We start from the raw sequence: 27,831 nt of genomic DNA, 5'->3' as shown, positions 1-27,831 counted from the left end.
GCGGTCCGCAATGCGTCGCATTCGCGATGAATTTCCATTTCGCTGTTGGAAACCGGAAATGGAATTAACGGTGCGCCAACATAAGTGTCCCCTGACGTTTGCTTAGTTGGTTGTGGTTTGCAACTTTACCACCAGACGCTTTCAGAAAAGTACAACAATTACACAATGGGGCTTTAAATAGAATTGTGCTAGAATCAAAAACATGTTAAGATCTTATAAATATTTACTATCACAGTAACCAGTAGTGTGTGAAGTACCTCGAATGGTGATATTGAATGGATGAATGAATGAATGATCATTATGTGACTTTTCCTGACTACGCATTTTCAATGCAGTACTTTTAATTGCAATGAAGTATTTTTAGATTGTGGTTTCCGTACTTCGTCACACGTTCCTCCCATTAAGCTGAAGTGCAGCGGACCCTGACGATCTGTCTCGGCCCCATCCGCCTGACAACGCTGTACTTCGTTTGCGTTACTCGGAAATAGTGTCAGAGTGAGAGCTCTGTCTCTCCGTGTCCGCCTCTGCGCAGCACTCCTCTCTGAGTTAGCCGCTACGTCTCCTCCTCCGCTAGCTTAGCCTGCCAGCTAGCAGCCCGGGCGAACCATGGCCATGTCGCAGGCTCTGTCAGAGGAGGAGTTCCATCGGATGCAGGTGAGAGGAAAAACACGGCAACTGTGATTTCGGGTCGGTGGGCTCGCGCTCAGGTGGATGTCAGTGCTGCGAGGAACACCTGTCGGGGGCGTTAGCTCTCACTGTTGCTAACCGTTAGCCGTCGGAGGTTGGGAGTAGTTAACGGTGCGTTAGCGGTGCGTGGGGGTGGAGGAGGAGGAGGAGGAGGAGGGGAAGAAGAAGAGGGGGGGCACTGACGGTTTTAATGTAATAATATTAGACAGGTGTTTTGCTCGTGTGGACTGCGACTGTAATCACAGTGATGACAAACTGAATTTCAGTGACAGACGGTGTGTTAGCGCAGTGTCAACAGCTAGCTAGTTAGGAGTTAGCTTAGATTAGTTTAGCCTCGCCTCCTCCAGCAGAGACACCAGTCACAATCTTCCGGTCGCTAGCGCTCTGTGTGTGTGGATGGGGTGTGTGCTAGCTGATATGTTGGCAGCCACGGGACACCGATGAGAGTCACGGGGTGTGTGTTCATGTGCGAGGCTCGGCGTCGTCTGTCGCTAACAGTGAGGCGAAGTAAAGGAGGAGCCGCAGACACCTGTTGGCCCGCAGACCGATGCTGGCCTCGGGTTGTCAACATTCGGTCCCACAGCCTTGAGCCCGCAGGGGGTCACGATGCTCGGCTTGTTTTGAAAATGCTGCTTCAGCTCTGTGGTCAATATGGAGGCTGCAGGTTGTGCTGCTGTTTCACTGAGAGGTTCTTTCAATATGGCTGATGTTATATATACACACGCACACACACACACGCACACACACACACACACACGCACACTCACACACGCACACTCACACACAGGTGTCCGCAGCTGATGGTTCTGTTAACACCTGAGGCCAAGAGCTACTGTGGCTTCTTACTCTCAGGTTAAGGCTGCAGATGGAAATTTAAAAGAAATCTCCTCCCCACTTTTCTGCCATCTGGATGGAAAATGAGGTTATGAGCTTATGTAAAGATATGAAGGTGAATTCATAAGGAGTTAAAAAAAGAAACCCAGCATGCACTTACACCAGTTTAAAAAAAAAACTTTATTAATCGTAATATATATATATAAGACAAGTACTAGGACAAACATCTGTAAAGTAAGTTTTCAGTTTATATTCTAAAAGGAGCCAGCGACTTGAGCAGAGTCTCTTCACTCTTGATCTTAAATCGAATCAAAGGCTCAATGAAAGCAGGGAGATTGAACAGGAGGTGCAAATGATAATGATGTAAAGTAATAATGTGTGTGTGTGTGTGTGTGTGTGTGTGTGTGTGTGTGTTTGTGTGTGTGTGTTTGTTTGTGTGCCAAGGCTCAGCTGTTGGAGCTGCGGACTCAGAACTATCAGCTGTCTGATGATCTCAGGAAGAACTCAGCAGGTAAGACATGAAAAAAATGTGACATAAAACATTAAAATGTTGATCATATTTGCTGTTCATTAAGTATGGATGTATATATCAATATAGTCGAGGGTCTGTCTTAACAGGATATCATACATTCAAGGCAAAATCAGTTCCTCTAATTTATCTTAAGTAAAATCGCAGATTTAATAATCATAAATGCAGCACGTTGGAGGCTGTACAACATTTTACACTAGAATCCGTTAAGTGATGATGAATTCTGTTCCTGTTGGAGAAAGATGTGAAATCGTAAGTTGAATCAACCTGCATGTGTAGATATAAGGTTTTAAACTGGTTTATCAGAGTTTCGTCTCAATATGAAAAATGTATTTTATTGGGAGGGATTAGAGGCAGAGTTCACATTGCACAGTAAAGCTTTCAGACGGTTTACAGTCTGAAGTTCAGACCTGCCTGTGTTTATTTATTTATGATTCAAACTTTATATTTTTGAAGCTCTTTCAGGATTGTTTCCTTGTATAAATATTTTCAAATGAACATTGTCCTGGTTTTTCTCATGTTGCTGATGATGTGTGTTTCAGAACTGAATGCCGTCCGTCAGAAGAATGTTGTTCTGGAAAGAGATTTTGTCAAAGCACAAAAGGTAAAAAGCATTAAATCCTTATGAATAATTCTGTGGTACAGAGGTAGATTTGTTTTCCCTGAATATGATTTTTGACTCTATTTTATTAAATTTTATACCAGCAGTTTTCAGCCAGTAGGTCACATGTTCATATTGATCACTTTTTATTTTCATGTGTTTTTTTAAGGCTCTGAATAAAAGCAAGAAAGCTCAGGTGAGTCTTCCTCGTCTGGTTACAATGGTTACCTCAGGTTTCTGCACACATTCATACACAATCACTGGTTTTTCATCTTTTGGGGAGCTGTCATGTCGTCCATCTTTGTTTACAGTCTATGGTTTGCACCCCAAAAATATATAGAACAGAAAATGTCTAATTCTATTATAGTTAATGAATAAAATCAAGTAGAACGAGCATATCACAGTTTTCTGGTTAAAACCTGATGCTGTTTCACTGCAGGAGGTGGAAGCTTTGCTGAGTGAGAATGAGATGCTTCAAGGAAAACTTCACAGTCAGGAGGAAGATTTCAGACTCCAGAACAGCACACTGATGACTGAACTCTCCAAGGTAACCTGACCGACTGGGTGTCATACAGCATATAGATATAGATGTATAGATTTATTATGTGAGAAGAGGCATCACAGGTGAGACAACATACATATCATAAGAAGATTGGAGGGTCGATATGTTTCTCCCTTTTTCTAGAAGAGGGAAAAATGCTTTTTTTTTCTGTCGGTGGGTACACCCCATCCATTTACCATATCTTTGTTTCCTCCAGCTGTGTATGCAGATCGAACAGCTGGAAAAGGAGAACCAAGGCCTGAAGGAGGGAGGAGGAGCCTCTGCATCCACTCACCAGCCCAACCCCACCTCCTCTCCTGTTGATGGCGAAGTGCTCCGTCTCCAGGCCGAAAACTCCACCCTCCAGAAGAAAATGAAAGGTGTGTGTTTGTTATTATTTCCTCGGCCAAGGAGGTTATGTTTTCACCCCTGTCCATTTGTTTGTTTGTTTGTTTGTTTGTTTGTCAGCAGGATTATGCAAAAACTACCAAACAGTTTTCCACGAATCCTGGTGGAAGGATTAGACATTGACCAAAAAAACCCGCCTGTCTTTCAATGTTAAAGACAGTGATAAAAGCTTCCTGCATCTGTCCCTTTCTCCAGATCCATGACAAAATTAAATGTATACTTTCTGCCCCATTCTTACACCAAGATTCATGGAAATCCGTTCCGTAGTTGTTATGTAATCCTATTGGCAAACAAACAGATGGACATGGTTGAAAACATAACCTCCTTAGCTGAGGTAAATAAAATCCTGCATTTAGAGGGAAGCTCCGCCTTTTTAAAAAATAACTTCTGTCATGTTTCATCATGATGTCATACTGAGATGTGATTCCCCTCCAGCCCTCCAGGAGCGCTATGACAAACAGGTGGTCGCCCAGGGAAACCAGAGCGCTACCACGGAGACCGATGGGTCAGCCAGCGCCAACGGAGTCTCTGATGTCACAGGGAGAGGGAAGGAGCCAGTGGCAGAGGGAACCAATGAGAGACTAGAGCCGGTGATTGACAGCTGCAGCTGAGAGAATTTTATTTATTATGTCAAAGTATATTTTATGTTTTACTCATGTTCACTTTTGCGAAAGAGATCAGTTTTAAATATTTCCCTAAACATCGACGGTGTTACCAGATTTCAAAATTTCCACAACACATATGGTTGTTAAGATATTATCAAGACAAATATTCATTGTGGGGAAAAAGTGAGTGTAACACCCAGGATCGCGCATAGCAGAATCTGTGTGTGTATGTATTATAACTTTCTTCTTTCGTCGTTTGTTTGCAGACGGAGGCTCAGCCGGATCCGACAGAGAAACAGCTGCATGGTGAGTTTCTTTATTTCACGTATAAGACAGAATTTCCCTTTCAAAGAAAAACTGCTAATTCATGTGACGTTCAGTTATTCTCTGGTCTGATGGAAATTAAATAATTTATTTTACTTTATATCTCATTTAAAAGTTGGAAGGATTAACATTTGCATTAGTTTAGAATTTGTCTTCCTGAAAATATTTGGATTGATTTAACCTGTAACCATGGAAAAAGCCTCAGGTCAGTGAAACATCTGGATTTCACATGAAATGTAAACTTGTGTTTACTCACAATGAGCTTTGCTGCTTGACTTATATTCTTCCAGCCTTCACTAATCAAATTGTTCAGATGTATTTTAAAAGGCTACACTGAATATTGTTGCTTATTTATTGAGTTTTTCAAATTATTCTAAATCACTAATCCACATTAATATTAAATTATATAACCAGTTTTCATAGTTGTTGTTTGCATTTGAGAGAATTATATTATAAACAGGAGAATCAGTCTGGTGCTATTTGTGATGTTTGAAAAGTGAATCATGTTTTTTGAAAATAAGTTCATAATAATACTACTACTAAGAATAATTACAAAGCATGTGAACACACCAGTGTGGCCCTTTATGGAGCTTGTTAGCATAAATTCTCAACTCATGGCTTCTGTGTACTTTCTTCATCTTTCACCTGTTGGCCTCACACTGCAGTTGATTGTACTTCTCCTCAATGTTTTTAATTCATTTTTTTTTTTCCTCCTGTTTGCCAGTATTTTGTTTTTGTATGAGAATTTATGGTGAACCTACAGCCTGTGTTGATTCAAGCGTAGTGCAGCTAGCTGGCTCAGGGCAGACACACACTACAAGCTGAACCCAACAGAAGCTGCTGGGCCAATGAACATCAGCCAACGACGGGTAACGAGGATGTTCACCCTCGTCCATGAGTCAGATGTTTTCTGGCAAAGCTGCAAAAACAAAAGATTATTATTTATCATTTTTATTTTTGTTGTTGAATTGGATGGTGGAGTAAAGATGTTTCCAACAGTTCTAACTTCACAGATCCGGTCTGTCTAATTCTATGTCCACAATAAGACATTTCCATTTTAAAGGTGTTTTAAACTCACATACACTGATCATGTGTGAGCCAATTTAAACAGGAACCCGAATTATTGTAAATGTCAAAAAACGTCATCTCGCAATGTTAGAGAAAGTGATGAAAAAATTCCTAGATCTGCCCCCTTGTCCTGATCCACATTCAGTGCGGTCACCAAAACACTTTCTAAACAAACTTGTATGAGTTGCTTATGCATAGTTAATATGTAACATTATGGAGATGGTGATTAGCCATGTCATTTTACGGAGTTTGTAGGAAAGTGGAAGTACGAAAGGTTTTTTTAGGTAACGTTTAAAAATGTGGCGAAGGAGACGTTTTTCGGTGGTCTCCTCTGCAACAGTGGGACTCAGACTTTCGCTTCTTCCACTTCTCCTCCAAACTCTGTTAAATGACATCGCTGATCACCATCTGAATAAGATAACATATTAACTATGCATAAGTAACTCATACAACCCCACTGAAATTATAGCAGAGCTCAGATAAACTTTCTGTCAGTGAATGCACCCTAATAAACCTGTACAACACCACCGCGGCCAGAGAATCCCTGATCTCGTCCCGTCAGCAGACGAAACCCCCTCAGAGAGAACCTGTCAGACACCATGTAGAGAGAGGAGCTTGTGTAGTGTGTGTCTGGCCTAACAGACTGCCCCCTGCTGTGTGCGGCGCCCCCTTTAGGCCTGTCAGAGAAGAGCGTAGAGAAGATTGTAGCTAAGCAGGCAGCGCTAGGCTGGTCGGCTGCTCTCTGTCCAATAACTCACTGCTTTGGACCAGAGCTGGAGATGGCACTGAACACCGAGCAGGAGGAGAAGAGGCTGCTGAAGGAACAGATCCACAACCTCGAGGTATGAACACACACCTGATACACAACCTTTCAACACGCACATCACTCACACACTGAGCAGGAGAACATAGCTGCATGCTGCATATATTTTAACTGGTTTACAGCATCATAACTGAGGCAGGGAGGTGTTTACTTCCTGTACAGTATAATTGTTCAAAGTTAAATAGCTGTGAAATGAAAAGTTCAGTGACTGAAGTTATGAAAAGTGACTGTGGGGGGTTTCTGACACTTCCTAAAACGATTAAACACCTCGGACTGTGAACAGGTACACAATGATGACAGAAATATGAGCAGTTGAACATACATCAGTGTGATAAGAACTACCTAAAATTATAGAAACATTTGTTTGACGTGTACTTGGACAAACAGCATTGGACTGATCAGTATGTGAAGAAGCTGAAGCTGCTTCAGTCGCCATGAAACAGAGCATAAAGTAAAAGTGGTGGCAGATGGAATGGTCGTGTGTGTGTGTGTGTGTGTGTGTGTGTGTGTGTGTGTGTGTGTGTGTGTGTGTGTGTGTGTGTGTGTGTGTGTGTGTGTGTGTGTGTGTGTGTGTGTGTGTGTGTGTGTGTGTGTGTGTGTGTGTGTGTGTGTGTGTGTGTGTGTGTGAGAGCAATCTAATTAATTCATGACAGGAACATGAACAGCAGCAGATGAGCTGCGGTGAAATGTCAGCGGCTCTTTAATAGCGAGACATCTCTCAAGGTCATATATTAACCCTTAGATTCTCATCGAGCAGAATTCTTTCGTGGGCTTCTTTTCCCGAGTCAAAGGTCACCCCTGCCGAGACATATTTATATTTAAAATAAGTCTCTGGACTTTATAAACATCATGTTAGCATCAACAGTGGTATTGGACTGTACAGTTGAACCTAACAAACTGAACACTGAGCCTGTCCCTCACTTTCCTCTGAGGTTTCACTAACGGTCTGACCGTCTTGTCTGTCTGCAGGCGTCCAAACAGGCTGAAATCACTAAACTGCAGGAAGAGATCACAAAGGTAATTGTCTCAATAGATCACCGATTGATTAATTAATTTATTTATTGAACCACTGGAATAGTTTCATTGATGTTTGTGTTGCCATTAGCTGCCAAGTGAAGGCATGTTATTTATTTAAGCAGATTTAAATTCTGATTTGAATCCTGTTTCTCTGCCTGTATCTTTGTCTCTGTCTGTCTCTCCTCCAGCTGTCTGACAGGTTGAAGAAGAAGCAGGAGAGGTGAGACCCCTTCAGTTTGATCTCAATTGAACGTTACACTGGCGTTCACTGATCAATCAGTTGCAGTTCATCACCACCAGAGGGAGAACTTGTTAAAGTTGACGTGAACAGTAAACAGTAGTGTCTCAGTGTTAATTCACAGTTTACCTGTTTCAGTCTAAACTTAATTTAGGGTGTGAATACAAACATTAGTGGATGGTTTGTTCATATCTTTGTGCAGTTTTCAGCGTCTGCAGGGAGAAAAGGAGGCTCTGTACAACGACAGCAGGTCAGAAATACTACTACTACTACTACTTCTACTAATACTGTACAACGACATTTGGTAAGAGTGGTCAGAATACTGCTTCTACAGTTGATCAGTTATGTTTTGTTTTTTCTCTGCAGAACAAAGATTGATGAGATCAACCAGAGGAAAGAAGAGGAACTGAAGACCACGAACATCCGCATCCAGAAGCTGCATTCAGACCTAATGGTAGCCAATCAGGTCAGACCAACACGCAGCTTTGGTTCCTTAGTGTGACTTTAAATGACCTTTGACCTGTACTGAGGGTGTCGCAATAAAGTTTATTCTAGTTATTGTTGTGATTGAGAGACACGTAGCCGCAGAAAATGAGATATTGTGGGGTTTAAAGATTTGTTAACTACAGCTACTGTTACTGCTCCTGTTGCTAACAACAGACTGAGTAATCTGTGTTCATGTTTAGATGTCCGCAGAGCTGAGAGAACAGCTACAGAGCAAAGAGAGGGAGCATGAACTGGCTGTGCACAGTTTGAAGGACCAGGTAACTAACACACACACACACACACACACACACACCAGTCACACCAAAAAAAACATGGATTGAGCTACAGTTCTGTCTCACTGATTCAAGACTGACTGAGCGGCAAACATGGGAGCAAGGAGATGTGTAAAACAAGGGAAGGGTTGATGGATGAATGTGACTTAAACTGCCCACTGAAGGAACTTCAGCCCTGTTCTGTCACTTTTCAATGAAGACCTTTCTCTGACAAAGTGAATTAATCTTGAACAATCGATTCATATTCACCAAGAGCTGAAACGCTTTGTGGAAGAAAGAGATGTTTGTGTAGAGCGAGGCAGAAGCAGCTCGATGATACAGATTGATTTTTCTTACCGAGCTCTTTATATGACAGAAAAAATACAAATATGTTTTCCAATATCACTTTGGCAGTGGAAAAGCTTGGTGGTTGTTTATCTGACTTGCTTTTTCCTTCTCTTATCCTCCTCTGTTCTTCATCACTCCTTTTGTCGTCTCTTTTTTTAATGTTTATTTGGTTGTTTTTTTGTGTCTGTGTATTTATATCCTTCTTTTCTTCCTGTGCTTTTCCCCCCCTTGCTTATGTATTGTTTTTAAATGTTCTCCTTTCGGTACTTTTGTCTTTGCCGTTCTCTCTGTTCTGTTCTCTCTGCTGCTCACTGCCTGTTGTTCGCTGGTGCTGCAGGTAGCCAGTCAGAGTGCAATCAGTCAGGAGCAGGTGGACAACATCCTGCAAGAGAACGATGCTCTGAGGACAAACCTAGCAGCTCTAGAACAGGTAAAAAAAAAAACTAGAGATCGTCATATGCAGCGTTACACCCAAACCGTGTTCAGTAGAACTGAGTGATAAACCTGGAGAACGTTAAATAGAAGACTAACACTATTGTTATCCTAGGGGACTAACCTAGCTTTAGAACAGGTAATAAACCTAGAGAACCCTAACACTACACTGTCTTTGTGGACTCACCTCATGGTTCTAGAAGCAGTAATACGTAAAGAATATAAATGTTCAAGAACATTTGGACGTGAACCTTAGAACAATCCTTTGAGGACTTACCTTGATGTTCAAACTAATAATCATCTGTGGTAGAAATTCTCATAGAATCCTGAGACAGAACCTCTTATTTAGAACACCTAGAATTGACCTGTCCTCAACCGCAACCCTGACATCGGACCTATGTTTTGTTCAAGAACAGCCCCTAGGACCTTCAAGCACTTGAAAAGGACATATGGGTGAACAGTACAGAGTCTCGGACAAAGTTTAGAAAATTTAAATACAGATTTAAACTGTGCATTAGAACGTAGCTCTGAGGACTGGTGAGAATTGGTGTTATGTAGAGTACTCAATGATGGAGCAGATGCCATCTTAGAGAAACACTATGTAGAACCCATTTTACATTGACAGAATGATGCAGACCTTTAATTCAGTACTGTACTCAATATGGAACTATAATCCGTCTCACAGGAGAACAATGCTCTGAGGACTAACCTCTGCGCTCTTGAACAGGTAATTACATCTCGAGGCTTTGTCTAGAACCCTTATGTAGAACCTTACCTTTAAATCAATAGTCTGAAGCCAATTTAGCTCCCTAGAACTTAACTTTTCATAGAACCACTAACTCTGTTCTGCAGTCCCACAGTAAACATTCAAAATGTTTTCAAGCTTTAAAAATGTAACACAGATAAAACCAACCTAACCAGGTTCTGGATTTAAAGACTCTTAACAGAACGTTTAATCATTTCTGGAACTCAAACCGCATCTATAGTCACTACCCATTACTGAGTTGCTGATTTTCTAATTCCTCAGCAATAACCTCAACGAGAACTCTCATCCAGAACCCAACAGCTTTCCTTAATCCTTTTTTTATTATATTCAAGTTCTATATATTTGGTTTTATATAGAAAATATCAAGAATCAATTATATTTCTTTGTCTTAGGGATTTGATAACTCCTCTTGTCGTTTATGACTCCCAACGACTTCAGTCAATCCTGATTTTAGGAATCAGTCCATATTGGGCTTAAGTGTTGACTGCACATATAGGAATCTACTGTCATCTACTGTACAGTAGATTCCAATCATGATCACTATCCGTCATCTACTGGCCTCTTCATTCGCTCACTGTTATCTATCATTATCTTCCCTCACTTTACAGCTTTTTACTCGTCCGTTCCATTGTGGCTGTGTCTGATGTCTTCTACTGTCACCTGATCTCTGCTGTGTTACATCTGCTCATGTCTTCTCTTTAGAATGTAATTTTCATGTTTGTATTTCTCTGTGGTTCCATATTGACTGTCTCAGCCCTCAGTAATTAAAACTGAAGATGTATGAATAAAGTAATGGAATCGTGTGTAGATCCAGACGGTGAAAACACAAGAGATGAATCTGCTGCGTGAGCAGCAGGAGGCGCTGACAAGCGAGCTGCAGCAGAGGCAAGCTGAACAGGAGAGTCTGTTAGCTCAGAGAGACGACCTGGACTCCCAGCTGCAGGTAACACACACACACACACACAGACACACACACACAGTGGAGGTCGGATACATGTTTTCTTACCTGTAGTTCTGAAACTGAAACTAGTTCTGAAACTAGTTCTTCAACGCTCAAACGCCGACGTTCCATCACTTTCACAGATTGGATCTGGAATTAATGGATCCGCCCCATTTCAGATCCATGACAAATTTGGATGGGTTCTTTCATTACCCATGTCCCATCCTTCCACCAAGTTTCATGAAAATCCGTTCAGTAGTTTTTGTGTAATCCTGTTAAAAAAAAAAACAACAACCAACAACTCAGTGAACAATCCAACAAACGGGGCTATAACGAAACCCCCTTGGCGAAGGTAACAATTAGTCTAAATGTTGAAACATTTTTTAGACAGCGTGTGAATAACGGCACGAATAATAAAATAAACAAGGACATTATTATTTTAATACAAAATTACAAAATGTTTGACGTGAGGGATCTGAGGTGTCTTCAACACTCAGTCGTGTGTCTGTTTCTCTTTTCCTCTTTCAGGAGTCAAGTTTTGCAAACAGGAAGTTGTTAGAGCAGTTAACAGAAGAAGGACAAGAGAAGGACAGACTCCTGAGAGAGCTGGATGAGGCTAAGAAGGTACACACACACACACACACACATGCACACACAAACCAAATAAACATCCCTGTTTACAGCATCTACATTACAAACAAAAGCACACTATGATACACAAACATATTAAGCCTTTAAGATCAAACACAGTAATTATCACAATAATCGTGTGTGTGTGTGAGAACAGACGGCAGAGAAGAGGAAGGCCATGTTGGATGACATGGCCGTGCAGCTGACCCAGGAGAAGTCCGACCACAAGGAGGCGCTGTCAGACCTCAAACTGCAGCATGAGAAGGAGGTGGGACACCATCGAAGCCGCTACGGCTATTTACTCTGACTGCAGGCCTTCATGACTACTTTCTCTTCTTTATTGTGTTTTTTTCTCGCTATATTGTCTTCCTGTGTTTCTTCTGTTTAAATTACGTTTCTTAATTTGACCTGATTCCTCTGAGTTTGTTCCTTTGCTTCGTTAATCTTTTCAGCTTGCTTTGTTAATCTACACAGAATATGTGTAAATAAAATAAGCATCACTTTTTGTGAATGATTTAACTGTTTTTTTTGTGTCCCTTCCCCTCCCCTCAGGTTCTCGGGGTGAGGGCTCGGTATGAGAAGGAGCTCAGAGGACTCCACGAAGATAAGAATCGCTCTGAGGAGGAGATCAGACAGCAGCTAAGGGATGAGAAGGTAAAGTGGGACCAAGAAGAGAAGATGGGGTTGGGTGTGAAGTAAGAGAACCAGGGAGTGGTGGCTAAAGCTGATGTAGTGGGGGAGGAGAGGAGGAAGAAGAGAAGGAAGAGAAGGAGGAAATAAGGGAGGCAGGAGGAGGAAAAAACACTGTTCTGAAGTAATCCGAATATTTGGAGACACAATAACAAAATCAGTCCTCATATCTCATCATATACTGTGTCTACCATATGATTATTATACAACTGTATTTTTGTGTGTTTTCAGGCTCGTGCTAAAGAGCTGGAGAGTCTTCAGCCAAAGGTGGAGGAGTTACAGGCTCAGGTTCAGTCCATGGAGGGTACCAAAGGATGGTTCGAGAGACGACTCAAGGAGGCTGAGGTCAGCGTGGGACTGTCCACACTGATACATTTTAGTTTTAAATCCCATCACTGTTGCTATGGTTACACTTGCTGTCCATACTACTGTGGAGTTTCTTCGAGCACCTAAAACGGAGATTTGTTGAAACGCTGTTGGCCCTGTTTTAGTTTGAAAAGTTGAGTTCATTTGGATCTGCACCAAATCTCACTCACTCAGATATCAGTCCCCTGGATATGCCTAAAATGTTTTCTTCAAGATCTATGAATAATTCCTTGGGAAATTAGTGAAAATGTAAGGCAATCCTTCTTTGTTTTTGTGTAATCCTGCTGTGAAAACATAACCTTCGTGGCAGAGGTAATAATTCATGGGTGTTGATAAAAAAAAAAAAAATCAGGCATATTTATGGGACTCATGTCTATGAGTGTGTGTGATTTGGTGCAGCTTGATTGAATATGAGGAGACTGTTGGGCCTTGGCGGAGGTATGCGTTCTCCTAGCTTGTTGAAATAATTGTTTATGTGACAGTGTATGTTCAGCTCTTGGTCACTGACCTGTTTGTGTGTGTTTGTGTGTGAGAGCAGGAGAACATAGAGAAGAACTCACTGGAACATCAGGAAGAGATCAAGCGGTTGCAGAAAGAACACACACTTCAGCTGGAGGTATACACACACACGCGCACACACCCGCACGGTATGATGTTTCAGAAATCATCTTTGTAAATATATGAGTGTGAGTGTTTATACATGCAGTCTATGTAGGTATGTGTGTGTTGATTGGATCCAGCTCTAATTGAATGTGTGTCTAATGAAAGTGTAGTTTTCTCCATGGTAACGGGGAGGTTAAGGTGTTAAGAACGGATCAGAGTGGAGGAGGTTCGTGTTAACGCTGACCGTCTGCTGTGGATAATCTGTCCGCGCGTTCACGTCACCGTCGGGTCGTTGTTCCCATTGCTGAGATTCTTCACAGACATCACTCTACTCCTCTCGTCACATTCTTTCTCTTATGCTGGCTTCGTTAAACTTGAGAACATGTGTTGGACTGATCAACAACTGACTGAAAATCACATCAATCTCTGATGTACGGCTGTTCATTTTGAATCGTTAACCGACAACGTAAAAAAAGTTTTGTTTTTTGAGACGCATTAAAAATACCAATAAAAGTTATTTTAATATAAAAGTAAAAAACAGCCTATAAAGCAAACCTGCTCTGCATCTTGGGACATGTCAGCGTGGATGTAGCGAGTCCTTTCAGCCAATCAGATTACCAGGCTGACTCGTCCCCTTGTGGTCCTGTGGAATCCTTCAGGGAGAAACCGTTTCCCATGAGACCGACATCACTGATTGCTCTCTTTCTCTTCCTGTGTGTGTTATCTGCTTGATAACAGCCTTGTACTGATGGCAGACCGTGGAAACTTAATAGGAAAAGTTAATTAATGACGGAAGAAGTCTAATTAGCGAGCAGATCAAGCACTAGCACAAGCACACTGCCTGTCATGGGTTTGAATTTCACTAGTCATGTCGTTTTCCTGTGACTGAACGCTTACGAATCAAACACAACATCTCAGATAAATGTGTATCTGCGGGTCATAAAAAGTCTTGAGGCTCTGCAAAAAGCCTTAGAAGGTTTTAAAAACCTTCGTTTTTACATTTGGTTCATAAACGCCTAAATGTCTCGTCTTCTTCCTGGTGTGGGCAGTGATGCTGTCTCTAAATGTTTCTGTGTGCGGCTGCAGACGTTCCACTTCTCTAAACTAAAGGTGGCATCACTGTCGTGGACTGAGCTGCAGGAGGAGGCTTATTAGTTCACAATGAACCAGTCTAGTTCAATAAATTTATAATTTTTAATTGGTTAATATATCCATCCAACTGCTGCTTATCCAGGTCACATTCATTCAACCAGTTATATCTCTAGGGGTTATTGTTATATTTTGTCATATAAAAACAATGTCATATAAAGATAAAAATTATGATAAATACTTCTAGGCCATATCACCCTCCTTGTTTTCTATTAAACCTTCATACTTTGAAGTTATTTATAATGATATAATTCTATTATGTTATTATTAAAAAGCCCTTAGATTTAGAAACACGTTTAACAAAACGTGACTGATGCTGAAAAGTTTCATTATCAAAACAGAATTTTTCTGGTTTAGGCTCCACCGCTCACCTGTCTGACTCTGTATTGTGTGTGTGCGTTGCCTCAGATTACATGTGTTCCTCTCGGTCAGGAGGGAGGCTGCAGCCTGAGAGTGTGTAAATGTAGATTTTTAGTCGTATTAATTAGCAGCAGAGGATTAGAGAATTAAATGCAGTTTTTTTTGTAAATTAATCCCCGGGTCAGATGGATTAAGGATGAGGGGCTATCACTGGAGCCTGAGATGGAGCGTGTTTAAATATTTAGTTGACTTTCCTTCACCAGGAGAGCAGAGCAATTGATAGAGGAAAAGTTTGCAGACTGATGAACACATGGTTTCACCATGTCGTCTTTACGTTCTCTGTGTCTCTGTCCTTCTGTCTCTGTGTCTCTGTCCTGCAGGAGAAGCAGTTGGAGATGGAGGGACTGAAGCAGCAGCTGGTGGAGGTGGAGAAACAGAGGGAGGAACACGGTGACACCATTGGAAAACTCAAACAGGTAACAGCTGATGTTTTTTCTTCTCTTCATCAAACTGTATCAAAGTCCTGACGTCTCTGACTGAGCAGTAGACCTCCATCAGTGACATCGTCACCATCATCACCATAAACTAAAGTAAGACTAAAACACAACCCTGGAGTTTTTAAACTAAAACTGGACCAGTGGCGTTTCCACAAGTCTTAGTTTTAATGGCTGGAAAACTTCAGAGTAGTGTGGACGCCAGGCGTAACCATAGCAACAGTGGATGGAGACTTCGTCCCCCACACATGCTCACTACAGAACCAAATGTGAATTAATCTGCAGCTGATAATAGTCCTCAACAAATGCACCACATCCTCCAGTTTGTTCTTGTTGTGAAACATCAAGTCCTTTTTTTTAACTTCAGGCTTAAATTGGTTTCCATTAATTTCCACACTGCGTCTCACACTTAAGTCATTAATTTCATTCTGTCATGAATTGTCTATTTCTTCCAGCCCCATTTAAAACAATTCTTTTTCATCCTGTGTGGACGGATGGAACTCAGACTTAAACTGGAATAATATTTTATTGTATTAACAGTTGTTAGAAAGTGCTATGTGCTATTAAAAAAAAGCAAAAACGTCCCATCTCACAATGTTAAAGTGAGTGCTAAAAAATATTCCTGGATCTGCTACTTTGTCCAGATCAACACCAAAATTTTTGGTCCATATCCACCAAGTTTCATGGAAATCTGTTCCAGATAGAATGATTCCAGATAGATAGATTTTACAGACGTGGTGAAGTGTTAATGTTTTCGTCTCTGCAGGAGATCAAGGACACTGTGGACGGTCAGAGGATCTTAGAGAAGAAGGGAAGTGCTGCGGTGAGTTAAACACATATCAGACTGATCTTACCAAAGACAAACAGATGGAGGGACTGAGCGTGGACTGATGGACAAACAGACAGGAGGATTTGAACAGACGAGAAAAAAGAATATAATGTGAAGAGTAATTTAAGAGCAGCCATGCATGGAAAATGATAATTAGAATGTAAATCCCTGACTCTTTCTGTGTGTATGTGTGTGTGTCTGTGTGTGTGCGCAGCTGAAGGACTTGAAGCGGCAGCTGCAGCTGGAGAGGAAGCGAGCAGACAAACTGCAGGAGAGACTCCAGGAGATATTAACCAACAGCAAGACCAGAACAGGTACAAAAAACAGTTGATCACACCTGAAACAAACCTGATTACACCTGAAACAAACCTGATTACACCTGAAACACCTGAACACAGCTGAAACCAACCTGATCACAGCTGAAACCAACCTGATCACAGCTGAAACCAACCTGATCACACCTGAAACCAACCTGATCACAGCTGAAACCAACCTGATCACAGCTGAAACCAACCTGATCACACCTGAAACAAACCTGATAAACCTGAAACACCTGATCACATCTGAAACAAACTTGATCACACCTGAAACAAACCTGATCACACCTGAAACAAACTTGATAAACCTGAAACACCTGATCACACCTGAAACCAGCCTGATCACACCTGAAACAAACCTGATAAACCTGAAACAAACCTGATCACACCTGATCACACCTGAAACAAACCTGATACACCTGATCACACCTGATCACACCTGAAACAAACCTGATCACACCTGATACACCTGATCACACCTGAAACAAACCTGATCACACCTGAAACACCTGATACACCTGATCACACCTGAAACAAACCTGATGTCCGGACTCTAAAACATCAAATGACAAATGTTTAGGTCTTGTCACAGACACAACAGTGTTTTCCAGCAACTTATTGATCTGTGTCCACTGTCAATGAAGCAGAACCTGAAGTGACTCTGAAAATAAACGGCAGTGTTTAAATCTGACACAACGATAATCCGATAATCAGCGGCCTGCTTACCCTGCGTCAGGAGCTTCTGGCTCAGCCCGGAACCTTCTGTTCAATATTTAATGCAGTGCTCTGATTCCCAGAGCTGAGGTGGACACACTGGCGTCTGCTGGCAACACACACACACACACACACACACACACACACACACACACACACACACACACACACACACACACACACACACACACACACACACACACACACACACCTGGAGTCACTCACTTTCTGTTTCTCCGTTAAATTTATTTTTCTTTATTTTGTCTTATCTTCAACAGTCTTTCACATGCTGTTTTACTCATTTCTATGAACACACACACACACTCCGCGCAGGGCAGTCCTCAGCATCATGTATAATCTATGAGCAGTGATTAATGTTTGAAAGGCTCTTTCTGCACAAACCTGAGAATCAGACATTTTAAAGTAGCCTACTTATCTCTCTGCCCGCTCCCAGCACCTGCCTTAAAGGGATGGCTCACTGCCTTAAGGGACGATTCATTGACATACAGGGACAGACGGTCCTCCGCCTCACTGGGATGGCCACAGTCCACTTGCTTAAAGGGAGAGTCCATTATCTTAAGTCGACAATTTGCTGCCTTAATGGGATGCTCTGTCAGCATAAACAGACAGCTCTCTGCCCAAAAGGGACAGTCCACAACCTTAAAGGGACAGCCCGCACCCTTAAAGGGACAGCCACACATTCCACTCATAGACTGTCCCAAACCATCTAGAACAGCAACATTCCTTTTGATATCGCGTATCATCCCTCAAAAAATATCTGTGTGACCGTCCCTCTAAGGTTGTGGACAATCCCATCAAAATTGCCTCAGTACAGAGGACTGAACATTAACCACGATGTGGTAAATCCAGTATAAGGGGTGACAGAGACAGGACCATCCCTTTAAGGCAATGAAACATCCCCTTAAGACAATCAATTGAGACCTGTCCCATTTTAAAGGACCCATTTGAAAAGTATAGTTCAGAACTGTTAACAGTTATTAACAGACCTGGCTTAAAGGACCGACTGTTTTAAAGGGACACTTCACTGACTTAATGTTGTATGGGACAGACCAGAGATTGTATAGATCATTAGTTATAGATAGAGTACTTCTACCAGTAATTATCTCATGTCAAAAAGACATTAGAGACAGTAAAATACTGTATCTTCAGAACCTGTGGATGAGACATCACAGCATTGAGCAGCCAACAGAGATGGCATTAATGACATCAGCAGCAGTTGTGTGTACAGTTTGTATTTTCATGATTTCCCATAACATTGACCACGCTCTTCATCCTCCGTCTCTCAGGTCTGGAGGAGCTGGTCCTGTCGGAGATCAACAGTCCCAGTCGGACTCAGCAGACCGGAGACTCATCCTCTGTCTCCTCCTTCTCCTATAGAGACATGATGAAGGAGCCTCAGCCGACCAATCAGAACAAGGTGGGTGGAGACACGCAGTCAGACCGGAGCTTAGTTCAGAGTGCTGAAAGAACTGGAAAGACTCTTCATGTTTTACTTGTCTTTTGCATTGTGTTAAAGGATGACTCATGATTTTTGAAAATGGGCTTTATTTTCGCTTATCTTGGTGCAGAAATGATTTGAAATCTACCCCCACTTCCTCCAGTTGTACAACAATGAAGCCCACATTTCTCAAGACACGGCTGCCGCCATCTTGTACTAGTTACGTCATTTGGAGCCAGACTCAGCAGGTCTAAGCAGACGAGGCACGATTAGTTGAGCGCTTGTATCGGCAGCCACGAGGAGGTGATTCTAGTTTTGAAATTGTCATTGAACACAGCGCAGAGCAACAGTGTGGCCTCCTGTTAATGTTACAACCCGAGTCTTGACTGCTGTCAACAGGGTCTCATCCCTGCTGTCGTCCTTTACCTCCTCCAAGCTGTTAACACGGCCCTGGCTCACATGGAGATGATAGGCTTGACTCTGTCACTGTATCAGATAATAAATGTACATTTTTTTATTCATTTATTTTCTCACTTAAGAGTCTTTGAAGTTTCTCCGCTGCTATTTTAAATCCTTTACTGTGTCATCACTGTGACGCGTGCGTGCGTGCGTGCGTGCATACGTGTGTTTTCCTATTGATAGAGACACTGTAAATAGAGCTGACAGGATGGTTTATGTAACTGTCAAAACTTGAAACTAAGCACAGTCCACCGTCTGGTCAGTTTACTCTGGTGGTTCGGTCGTCATTAGCAACAGGCAGCATCACATGACACAAGAAGGGAGTGATGAGTGCGAGTGAGAAAGAGCTGCGTTTAAAGCCCCTTTCAAAATGCAAATACAACCAAATATATAGAATTTTGATAAGGATTTTTTTTAATTTTAATGTAAAACATAAATGCATATCTTTTCTGTTGTATCGAGGTCATAATTCTTGTGTCACGACAACACAATGTTTAACAACCTGTGTCTGTCTGTCTGTTGATATTCAGTGACATTGTCTCTCTTGTTTGTGTCTCTCTCAGTCCGGAGGAGGAAGTCCCCAGTCTCAGCGTCCCGCAGACTTATCCGACGACGAGGTTGGGGAGTTGTTCCAGCGTCTCGCTGAGGTTCAGCAGGAGAAATGGATGCTGGAGGAGAAGGTGAGGGAACCCTCTGTTACCATGACCGACACCCATCCCTGAGTGGCTGCACTCCTTTATAAACGATTTTTTTTAAAAAGCCCAAAATGTCAAGCAGACGTTCAGTTTGTCCTCTGCAGTGTTTCACTCTGAGTTCAGGGCGGTAAGAGGATCCATGATCACTAGCTCTTCATACTGAAGAAGTTCTTTCAGCTTTTGAAGAATAAATAGCTCTTTCACTTTTTAAACTTCTGATCAGCATTTCACCTTTTCTTACATGTAAGAGACTTAATTGACAGATGGTTAATCCAAAAATGAATTGATCTGTATATTTTGATCGAGAGCTCATCAATTGTTCTGTCATTGGAAAACAACGTTGTTTTTTTAAATCTCCATTTTCAGGTGAAACATCTGGAGGTGAGCTGTTCTTCGATGGCTGAGGACATCTGCAGGAAGAGCGCCATCATAGAGACATATGTGATGGACAGCCGCATTGGTAACACACACACACACACACACACAAACTCACAGTAGTATGGACAAAGACGTGTCCCTGTGTTGTGTTTATCTTCAAAATATAGAAAACAAACTTCATGTATAACGTCTGACACTTTTTTAAGGTTCAACTGTAAAATGGAATAATTGATGGAGTCGATTCTTAATCAGGAAGATGGAAACCGTGGATGTCTTAAGCAGAAGTATTTATTATAAGAGCTCAATATTGAGGAGACTTCCGGTTTCGCTTCACAGATCAACAGGTTCAGAGTGTTTGGCATCCCATGACAGTCTGCCTGTCTCCGGTCTCTGTAGTGTATTTAGCTTTGAGTATTTTCGTCCTCTCCCCGCGACTATGACACCTCAAGAGCGACTTCAGCTGCTCTCAGATTGTTTCGGCTTGCCATAGATAAGATGTCCTTGTACTGTTTAAATATAGTGCCAGCGCTGGTACCTGAATTCTGGCAAAAATTTCACATACTGTGTCAGTGTGCTAAATAGCACGTTGCTAAGGAATTTTGGATGCAGCCAGTGCGCGTTATGTGGTTCTAGTTAAAAAAAAAAAAAAGCTTCGGTCACTTTCAGGTTGAAATTGATCTGATGATCTTTGTTCGTCAGACTGAGGAAGATAGTTTGGGATTTTTTTTTTTTAGACAAGACAATTAATATGAGGGTTTTTGTTCAGAAGTGAGCGGAGTCGGTGGACCCCGGTGTTCTGAGGTAAAATAAAGTGAGTCAGCTGACTCAGCGCTTCGTTCATCTGACAGTGACACTTCCTTACAGCCACTTTAATCCACCGCTCCAGTTACCTATACAGGCTAATCTGTACAGGGAGGAACAAACCGCGTGACCAGCACTTTAACATCAATACTGATCAATCTATCACTGTTGGTTATTTTACTGAAACAGTGGAATGTGGACGTCAGGGTGGGAAATGTCTTCTTTGTTATAATGGTTCTTAAATCAGATTTATTCTCTCTCTCTTTAATCTGTTTGAACTCTGCGTCTTTCTTTCTCTCTCTCTCATGCACACTGCTGCTATATTTAGCTGCTTTACTGTTTTTAATAACCATCAGTATTTATTCTTCAGTTAAACTTTCTCCTCCTCCTCTGTAAATAACCTCCCGGCAGACACCCTCATTAAAAAACGACATAATGTATGTAAACTTCATAAATTAAAAAAACTGCTGCTGTTTTCTCTGGTTCACACCTTCATTTAAACCACAGCTGGGACGAGGCGCTCGTCTCCTGCATCCATACTATCATGATACGTGAACACCAATATATATATGGGTTTGCATCCCGGTTTCAAACCAAACAGGTCCTTTCTGTCTGGAGTTTCCTCCCACAGACCCAAGTCATGAAGATTGGGGTTATGTTAGTTGGTAACTCTAAATTAACCGTCGGTGTGAATGTGAGGGTGAAAGGTAGTTTGTCTCTGTGTGTTGGCCCTGTGATAGGCTGGCGACCTGTCCAGGGTGAACCCCCGCCTCTCGCCCAATGTCAGCTGGGATCGGCTCCAGCCTCCCGGCGACCCTTAATGGATAAAGCGGTTGTGGGACAACGATAGTTAGCTGTTAGCAATTAGCGTTTTGAGGATTTATTCACTGTGACAAACCAATGACTTCCTGTCGTCGATTGAACAAACAAACAGTTCTCCATCCCTTCTCACCTCCTCTCTCGCTCCTCCTCCATCCCGCCTCACCTCCTCTCTCCCTCCTCCTCCATCCCTCCTCACCTCCCCTCTCCTCCATCCCGCCTCACCTCCTCTCTCCCTCCTCCTCCATCCCTCCTCACCTCCTCTCTCTTCTCTCCTCCAACCCTCATCTCTCCTCCATTCCTCCTCGCCTCCTTTCCTCCCTCCCCCATCCCTTCTCACCTCCTCTCTCCCTCCTCCTCCATCCCTCCTCACCTCCCCTCTCCTCCATCCCGCCTCACCTCCTCTCTCTTCTCTCCTCCAACCCTCGTCTCTCCTCCATTCCTCCTCTCTCCCCCATCCCTTCTCACCTTCTCTCTTCCTCCTCCTCCATCCCTCCTCACCATCCCTCTCCTCCATCCCGCCTCATCTCCTCTTTCCCTCCTCTCCTCTCCTCTCTCCTTTCTCACCTCCTCTCTCTTCTCCTCTCTCCTCCATCCCTTCTCTCTCCTCTCCTCCTCCCTCATCCTCTCTGTCCTGTTTTTTTTTCTCCTGCTGTTTTCAATTTCATGTTTGACTGGTTTAACTCTCTCTCGCTCTCTCTCGCTCTCCCATTAACACTGTAATAATGGTAAATCTAATGGGCAGTAAAACTGAGAGCCGCTGCAGACTTGACTCTGTGTGTGCGTGCGTGCGTGCGTGCGTGCGTGGGTGCGTGCGTGCGTGCGAGGCTCAGATATACACACTCTTACACACAGTACATCAAGTGTTCACTGACATGTAGTTCGGACTCGTGTGTGACAGTCATTGCAACCTGCTGTGGGGTTGCCAGGCAACACTGTCTGTGGAGCAGTTGGAGTGTTGGTGCCTTGCTTCAGGGCACCTCAGCACCTCATCAGTTGTATTCGTCATTGTTTTCTCTTACTCCTCCTCTTTGTTAAAAAATCTTGTCTTCCTCGCTCTCTGGTGCAAAAGCCTGAACAATCCTCCCTCTAGATATGAAGCAGATAAATTAAATCCTCTCTGCTGTTTCAGCAGACTTCACGTTCAGCATCACTGTTCACCAGCAGACACCGTTTACTGTCAGCGGACAGCGAACATCCGATTCATCATCTTGGTGAAGTCTCACTGGTTAATAACAAATATTTTCTCACGTCGAAATCATTAAGAGCAGAACATTAACTCTGCTGCTCGAACGTGGATCATTCAACACAAACCAGTGCACATTTGTGTCTCAGACTCTTTATCTCAGGGCAACGACGGATGAGTGTTTCATTATTGATTAATTATTTGATCACTTTATTAGAAGGAGGTTATATTTTCCTTCTCCATTTGTTTGCATATCAGCAGGATTACGCAAAAACTACAGATCAGATTTCCATGAAACTTGGTGGAAGGATGGGACATGGGCCAAGAAAGAAAACATTAATTGTTGGTGTGGATCTGGACAAAGGGGCAGATCCAGGAAAGTTTTTTAATCACTTTCTTTAGCATCAAGAGACAGGGCGTTTAAAAAAAAAGATATATATTTTCACAGATTTGCCAGGAAATAATTCATGGGTCTTGATGAAAACATTTTAGGTGGCTGGTGTCTGAGTGTGTGAGATTTAATGTTAACCCCCCCCCCCAATTTTTTTTATATCTAGTGGATTTAAATGTGGCTTCATACGGGGTTAGGTCTTTTTCAGTCGCTGTACAAACACAAACATGACATTTCCACTAATGTAGCTGAGATCAAGTGGTTTCAGTTGCTTTGTCCTCGATCAACCCCTCATTCTTCTTCATGATCTGCATTGATTTCTTGGCTGAGCTACATAAGGCTTGATTGAATTCAAGGTGGAGGGTTATGAGCTTTACTGAGAGACATTCTAGTTGTTTTACTTATTTCACTGTAGAAGCTGCACGTGTGGAGACCCATTTTTAAATCCGGTGTGACCCGCACTCGGAGCTGAACAGTTGTAATCGGACGTCTCACTCGGTTAAAGGCTGTTTGTCAGTTGAACTGACGTGTGGCTGTAAACGACATGAGCCCACGAGGACGATAAAGAGGCCGATTGGTGTTTTTCTCCTTCTTCCCTCCCACCGCACCGTGTTGCTTTTTTGTCGCGTCCGCGCAGCACTTTGTAAATGTTTTGTGTGTTTGTTGTGCAGCGTTAACGGTGTGAAGAGTCTTTAAAAAGTCTCCGAGCGGCTTTAAAAACAACCATAAAGGGTGTTAAAGAGAATCAGCTGCAGCTTTACTGTCACAGGGCTGAGAAGGCCTTCGATTGATTCTGGCGGAGCTGCGGTTTGTCACTAACTCTTTGTTTCCTCGTCCCCCTCAGACGTGTCGGGCGGTGCCTTCGCAGGTCACGGAGGCTTTCAGGGAGACAGAGGTGGTCTGGGCTCCGTCCTCAGGGACCTGGTGAAGCCAGGAGACGAGAATCTGAGGGAGATGAACAAGAAGCTGCAGAACATGTTGGAGGAGCAGCTGACGAAGAACATGCACATGCAGAAGGTAACGCACGCTCACAACCGACACCACGGTCATTATTGTAATCATCCATCATGTTATATGAAGTTATACAAGGTCTGAATATTAAAACTTAGACATGTTCGTCCTGGTTCTGGCCAAATAATCACATCTCAGGTGTTTAAACGGAGGATTGTGGCTCATTGTTCAAACCAAACGAATACATTCAACCAAGAAAATGTGATGAGTTTTCCCAATATTTTTGTGATTTATCAAAAAAAACAAAGATTTCCAGTATGCTCTGATCTCTAACACGATTATATGAGTTTAATATTTAAATATTAAGGTTTTTTTCACTGATTATTTTATGTAACTAACCAAATATTAGGGGCGTTTTTAGATTCTGGGAATGAAATCATTAAAATTAAAAATTTTCTGTTTTTCTGACATGTTTTAGACTAAAAATATTCCGTAAACCGTGAACATCGAGTGATTTGACTGATAAAACAACTGTTGAACTGTAGTGGTATGGACTATAAACAAATATACATTCTAAAAAACAGATTGGAAATGTTGATGTTTCCAAAAGTCCAGAACAAACTCTGTGATTAAAAAACCCCTGTGTGTCTCTGCAGGACCTGGAGGTTTTGTCCCAGGAATTAGTCCGTCTCAGTAAAGATAACGGTCCTGGAGGCGGTGCAGCTGGGTCGGGATGAGAGTATCACCTGAGTCCAACCCGTCCGTTTCCTTCCCTCTCACTACTCCTACTCTTGGCTCAGACTTAAACCTGGAACCGGCATTTCTTTCTTTCCCTTTTGGGAGCCTAAGACCTGCTGTGGGCTTGGACTACTGTCTGGATCTATTCGGATGTCAACACTTCAGTCTGCCTGCTGGGTTATGACTAAATGCATTGTATTGTATTCCAAAGACATGAGGAAACAGTAAGAAACTAAAGAAACTGAGGGAATGGAAACATGAAACTTTGGGCTCTGCTCTTTTATGTTGCTGTTGAATGTACTGTAATTAGACTGCACCACTCTGTCAAGTCCTGGCTATAACTTGGAAACCACATTGTCCCTGACTGTAAATCTTGGTTTCTGTCTGATGTCTGTTGGGTCCTGCCTATGTCCTGGAAAATACACCAGCCTGGTGTCTCAACTGATTGAATTACTTTATTGGTTTCTATGTGCAGTAACTCTCTCGTAATCTGGCTATATACTGGGGCTTCCTGTCAACAACACTGGGGTCTGGCTATGTTTTGGAGTGTCTGAAACTGGAACTGTAGCTTAAGTTTTGTCCTTCATCTCAGAAACAGCAGTTTGACATGCAAAGGGCGTCGCTCTTTGTTGTTTTTCTGAGCTTTCTAATGTATCTCCTCCTTAGCTTCAACAGCAGATGCGTTTTTTGCTTAGATGTGATGGAGACTGATTAGTTTTATCAACGCGACTGATGTTTCATGTTCGGGTCAGGTGACGCTCAACAGAGCAAAGGGCAGCTGCTGCTGAAGAACATGAGATGAGGCTGAGAGTAACAGGAGCTTTTTTCATGGACTCTATATGGTTCAGCTGTTTGTCTGTTGGTTTACATGTGACTATGCCCTGGGCTACAGCAAAGCACCCAGCGTTACACACACACACACACACACACACACACACACGGCCGTCGCTCAAGGTTGCTGTATCTCGAGGTGTCGATAAAATATTATTCTCTGACTTCAAACACTGAAGGCCATTCTGTCGTTAATGAACCGTTTGACATTTACACACACTTGTTTCCGAGACAGATCCTGGATCGTCCTCAGTGTGAAGCTTCAGCTGTGGTCATCAGCAGCTGAGTCGACACATCAATAAGCTAAAAAAAAAAAAAATCAGTCTGGTGTTGGACGTCTGAATATCCGCCCACGTCTCAGATTCAAGCGGTGCATGTGTGATTCCCCACGTGGAGGAACATCCGAGCCAATCAGAGCCTGTCGGCAGGATTCAGAGATTAGTCTTCTCCATAGATGCGTATATTGCCGTGTATGTAGGGCTGAGGAAATATTAACAGTCTATGTATATTTGTCTATGGACTTCCATAATTAGGGAGCTCCATCCATGAAAAACATCAACAGAGGGACGTCCATGAGAGATGGTGTGTGTGTTAATAGGCCATGGCTATGTCATGGAGCACAACCACACTGACCTCTTATGTTAACTGTTTTTTTATGTTTGTGTCAGGCTCTTTTTTTTTTACTCTTCACACACTCTGGGATGCAAAATGGCTCATGAATTGTTTCCTATCTCTTGTATGATGAGGGATTTTTATTCAAAGACGGTTTTATGAATTAACCGATTAAATTAGATGAAACTTTTTTTTTTAAATATCAAAATTGGAAGAAATTTATAAAAGTTGGATCTTAAAAAGTGAGATAAAATCATGTCATACTTTGAATGTGGGAACAGAACCAAAAGAGGATCATTCAGCTTCAAAGATGCTGCTATAAAAATAAAGAAGATGGTGAGCGGTATTGTTCAGTTTTTCTTTGTGGCTTGTGTCCGTGATGCAAAATGGCTTCATGAAAACGTAATGATCTCTGTGTCTCTGCTTTTCTTTGGTTTTTGGTTTATTGTATTATTTTTTTTTTTTTAATGCTCAGCCTTTTATCTCCAGGGTCGTGTCTTATGCCTTGAATTACATGACCTGTAATCTATCTTGCACTGGTAACTTTTTGTGACTATTTCCATCCTCAACCGGGGACACCAAATGGTGCAGTTAAAAAAAAAAGTGAAAGTTAGTCCCCCGTCGGCTAGGTCTACTTTCTGCTTGAAATAACTTGTCATTTTGACTCTATCTTTAAATCTACGTCAGCTTTCTGTGATTTTGTTAAAAAAAACAACACCAAACTGAACTTTGAAAGTGACAAACACTTTCCGTCTGCTTTTCTTCTGTTTTTCTTTTTTGTTTTGTTTTTATGTTTGCTGCATGGCATTTGACTACGTCAGACTATGTCCTGGGCGTTGTGATGTGTCGTAGCATTATGACCTGTGCGTCTCTGCAGGAGAGCTCATCTTCAGTCAGATGGAGACTCGTTCTGAAAACGACTCGTTCACAGTGCAGCTCCACTCGTTCGGAAGAAGCAATCACTTTATGTTGAGACCAAACTTCACACACATTATTATAGGTTTGATTCATGGAAATGAACTGGAAATATTATTTTTTTAAATTGGACAGTGAATATGTTTGATTTTAATATTTGATGTAGTATCAGAAACTGGTTGAGCTGCACTGAAAACACTGAATCGTTTTCGTTCTCTCTGGGTCCGAGTCTTCACAGCTTTGACTTGGTGTGAATGGTCTTTGTTCTGGGCAGTGACTCGGCCAGTTGTTTTGTTTGTAACTGTTTAAATCTGTATATACTGTACACGCTGTCACATTCTAACTGTATGAAGAATCAGCTGAGCTATTTATGAGACTTGTGACGATGACAACGCTAATTATTCTAACAACAAGGAAAAACCATAAAATATCGTCTGAGAAGTTAACGTGTCTGTTTTTTTCACCTTAATTACATCAGCTAATTATTTGTATATGAAGATAATGAGATTAAATAATAATTCAGTC

General features: G+C 42.2%; 1 protein-coding gene across 5 annotated transcripts; it reads left to right on the top strand.

Moving 5' to 3' along the window:
- The first annotated feature begins 300 nt into the window (after window positions 1-300).
- gripap1 (GRIP1 associated protein 1) lies at window positions 301-27,831 on the top strand. 5 transcript variants are annotated; one of them, XM_035644359.2, is made up of 30 exons: window positions 301-654; window positions 1,966-2,032; window positions 2,593-2,654; window positions 2,821-2,847; window positions 3,091-3,198; window positions 3,410-3,572; window positions 4,036-4,190; window positions 4,472-4,511; window positions 6,273-6,439; window positions 7,390-7,437; window positions 7,626-7,657; window positions 7,878-7,925; window positions 8,042-8,141; window positions 8,362-8,439; window positions 9,119-9,211; window positions 9,899-9,940; window positions 10,788-10,922; window positions 11,448-11,543; window positions 11,707-11,817; window positions 12,102-12,203; window positions 12,471-12,584; window positions 13,144-13,221; window positions 15,098-15,193; window positions 15,978-16,034; window positions 16,255-16,354; window positions 18,379-18,509; window positions 19,553-19,669; window positions 20,051-20,144; window positions 24,104-24,276; window positions 24,867-27,831. In XM_035644359.2, the coding sequence occupies exons 1-30, from the start codon at window positions 607-609 to the stop codon at window positions 24,945-24,947; spliced, it is 2,763 nt and encodes a 920-aa protein (XP_035500252.1). In that variant the 5' UTR covers window positions 301-606; the 3' UTR covers window positions 24,948-27,831. The 5 variants fall into 5 exon arrangements, with proteins under 5 accessions (XP_035500252.1, XP_035500253.1, XP_035500254.1 ...); XM_035644361.2 differs by having other exon boundaries at window positions 308-654; window positions 6,369-6,439; XM_035644360.2 differs by lacking the exon at window positions 9,899-9,940 and having other exon boundaries at window positions 305-654.

This window comes from Scophthalmus maximus, chromosome 3 (assembly GCF_022379125.1).
Source record: "Scophthalmus maximus strain ysfricsl-2021 chromosome 3, ASM2237912v1, whole genome shotgun sequence".
In the NCBI taxonomy this organism is placed as follows: Eukaryota; Metazoa; Chordata; class Actinopteri; order Pleuronectiformes; family Scophthalmidae; genus Scophthalmus; species Scophthalmus maximus.
The sequence above is the reverse complement of the archived record's forward strand: the minus strand, read 5'-3'. Positions and strand labels throughout refer to the sequence as shown.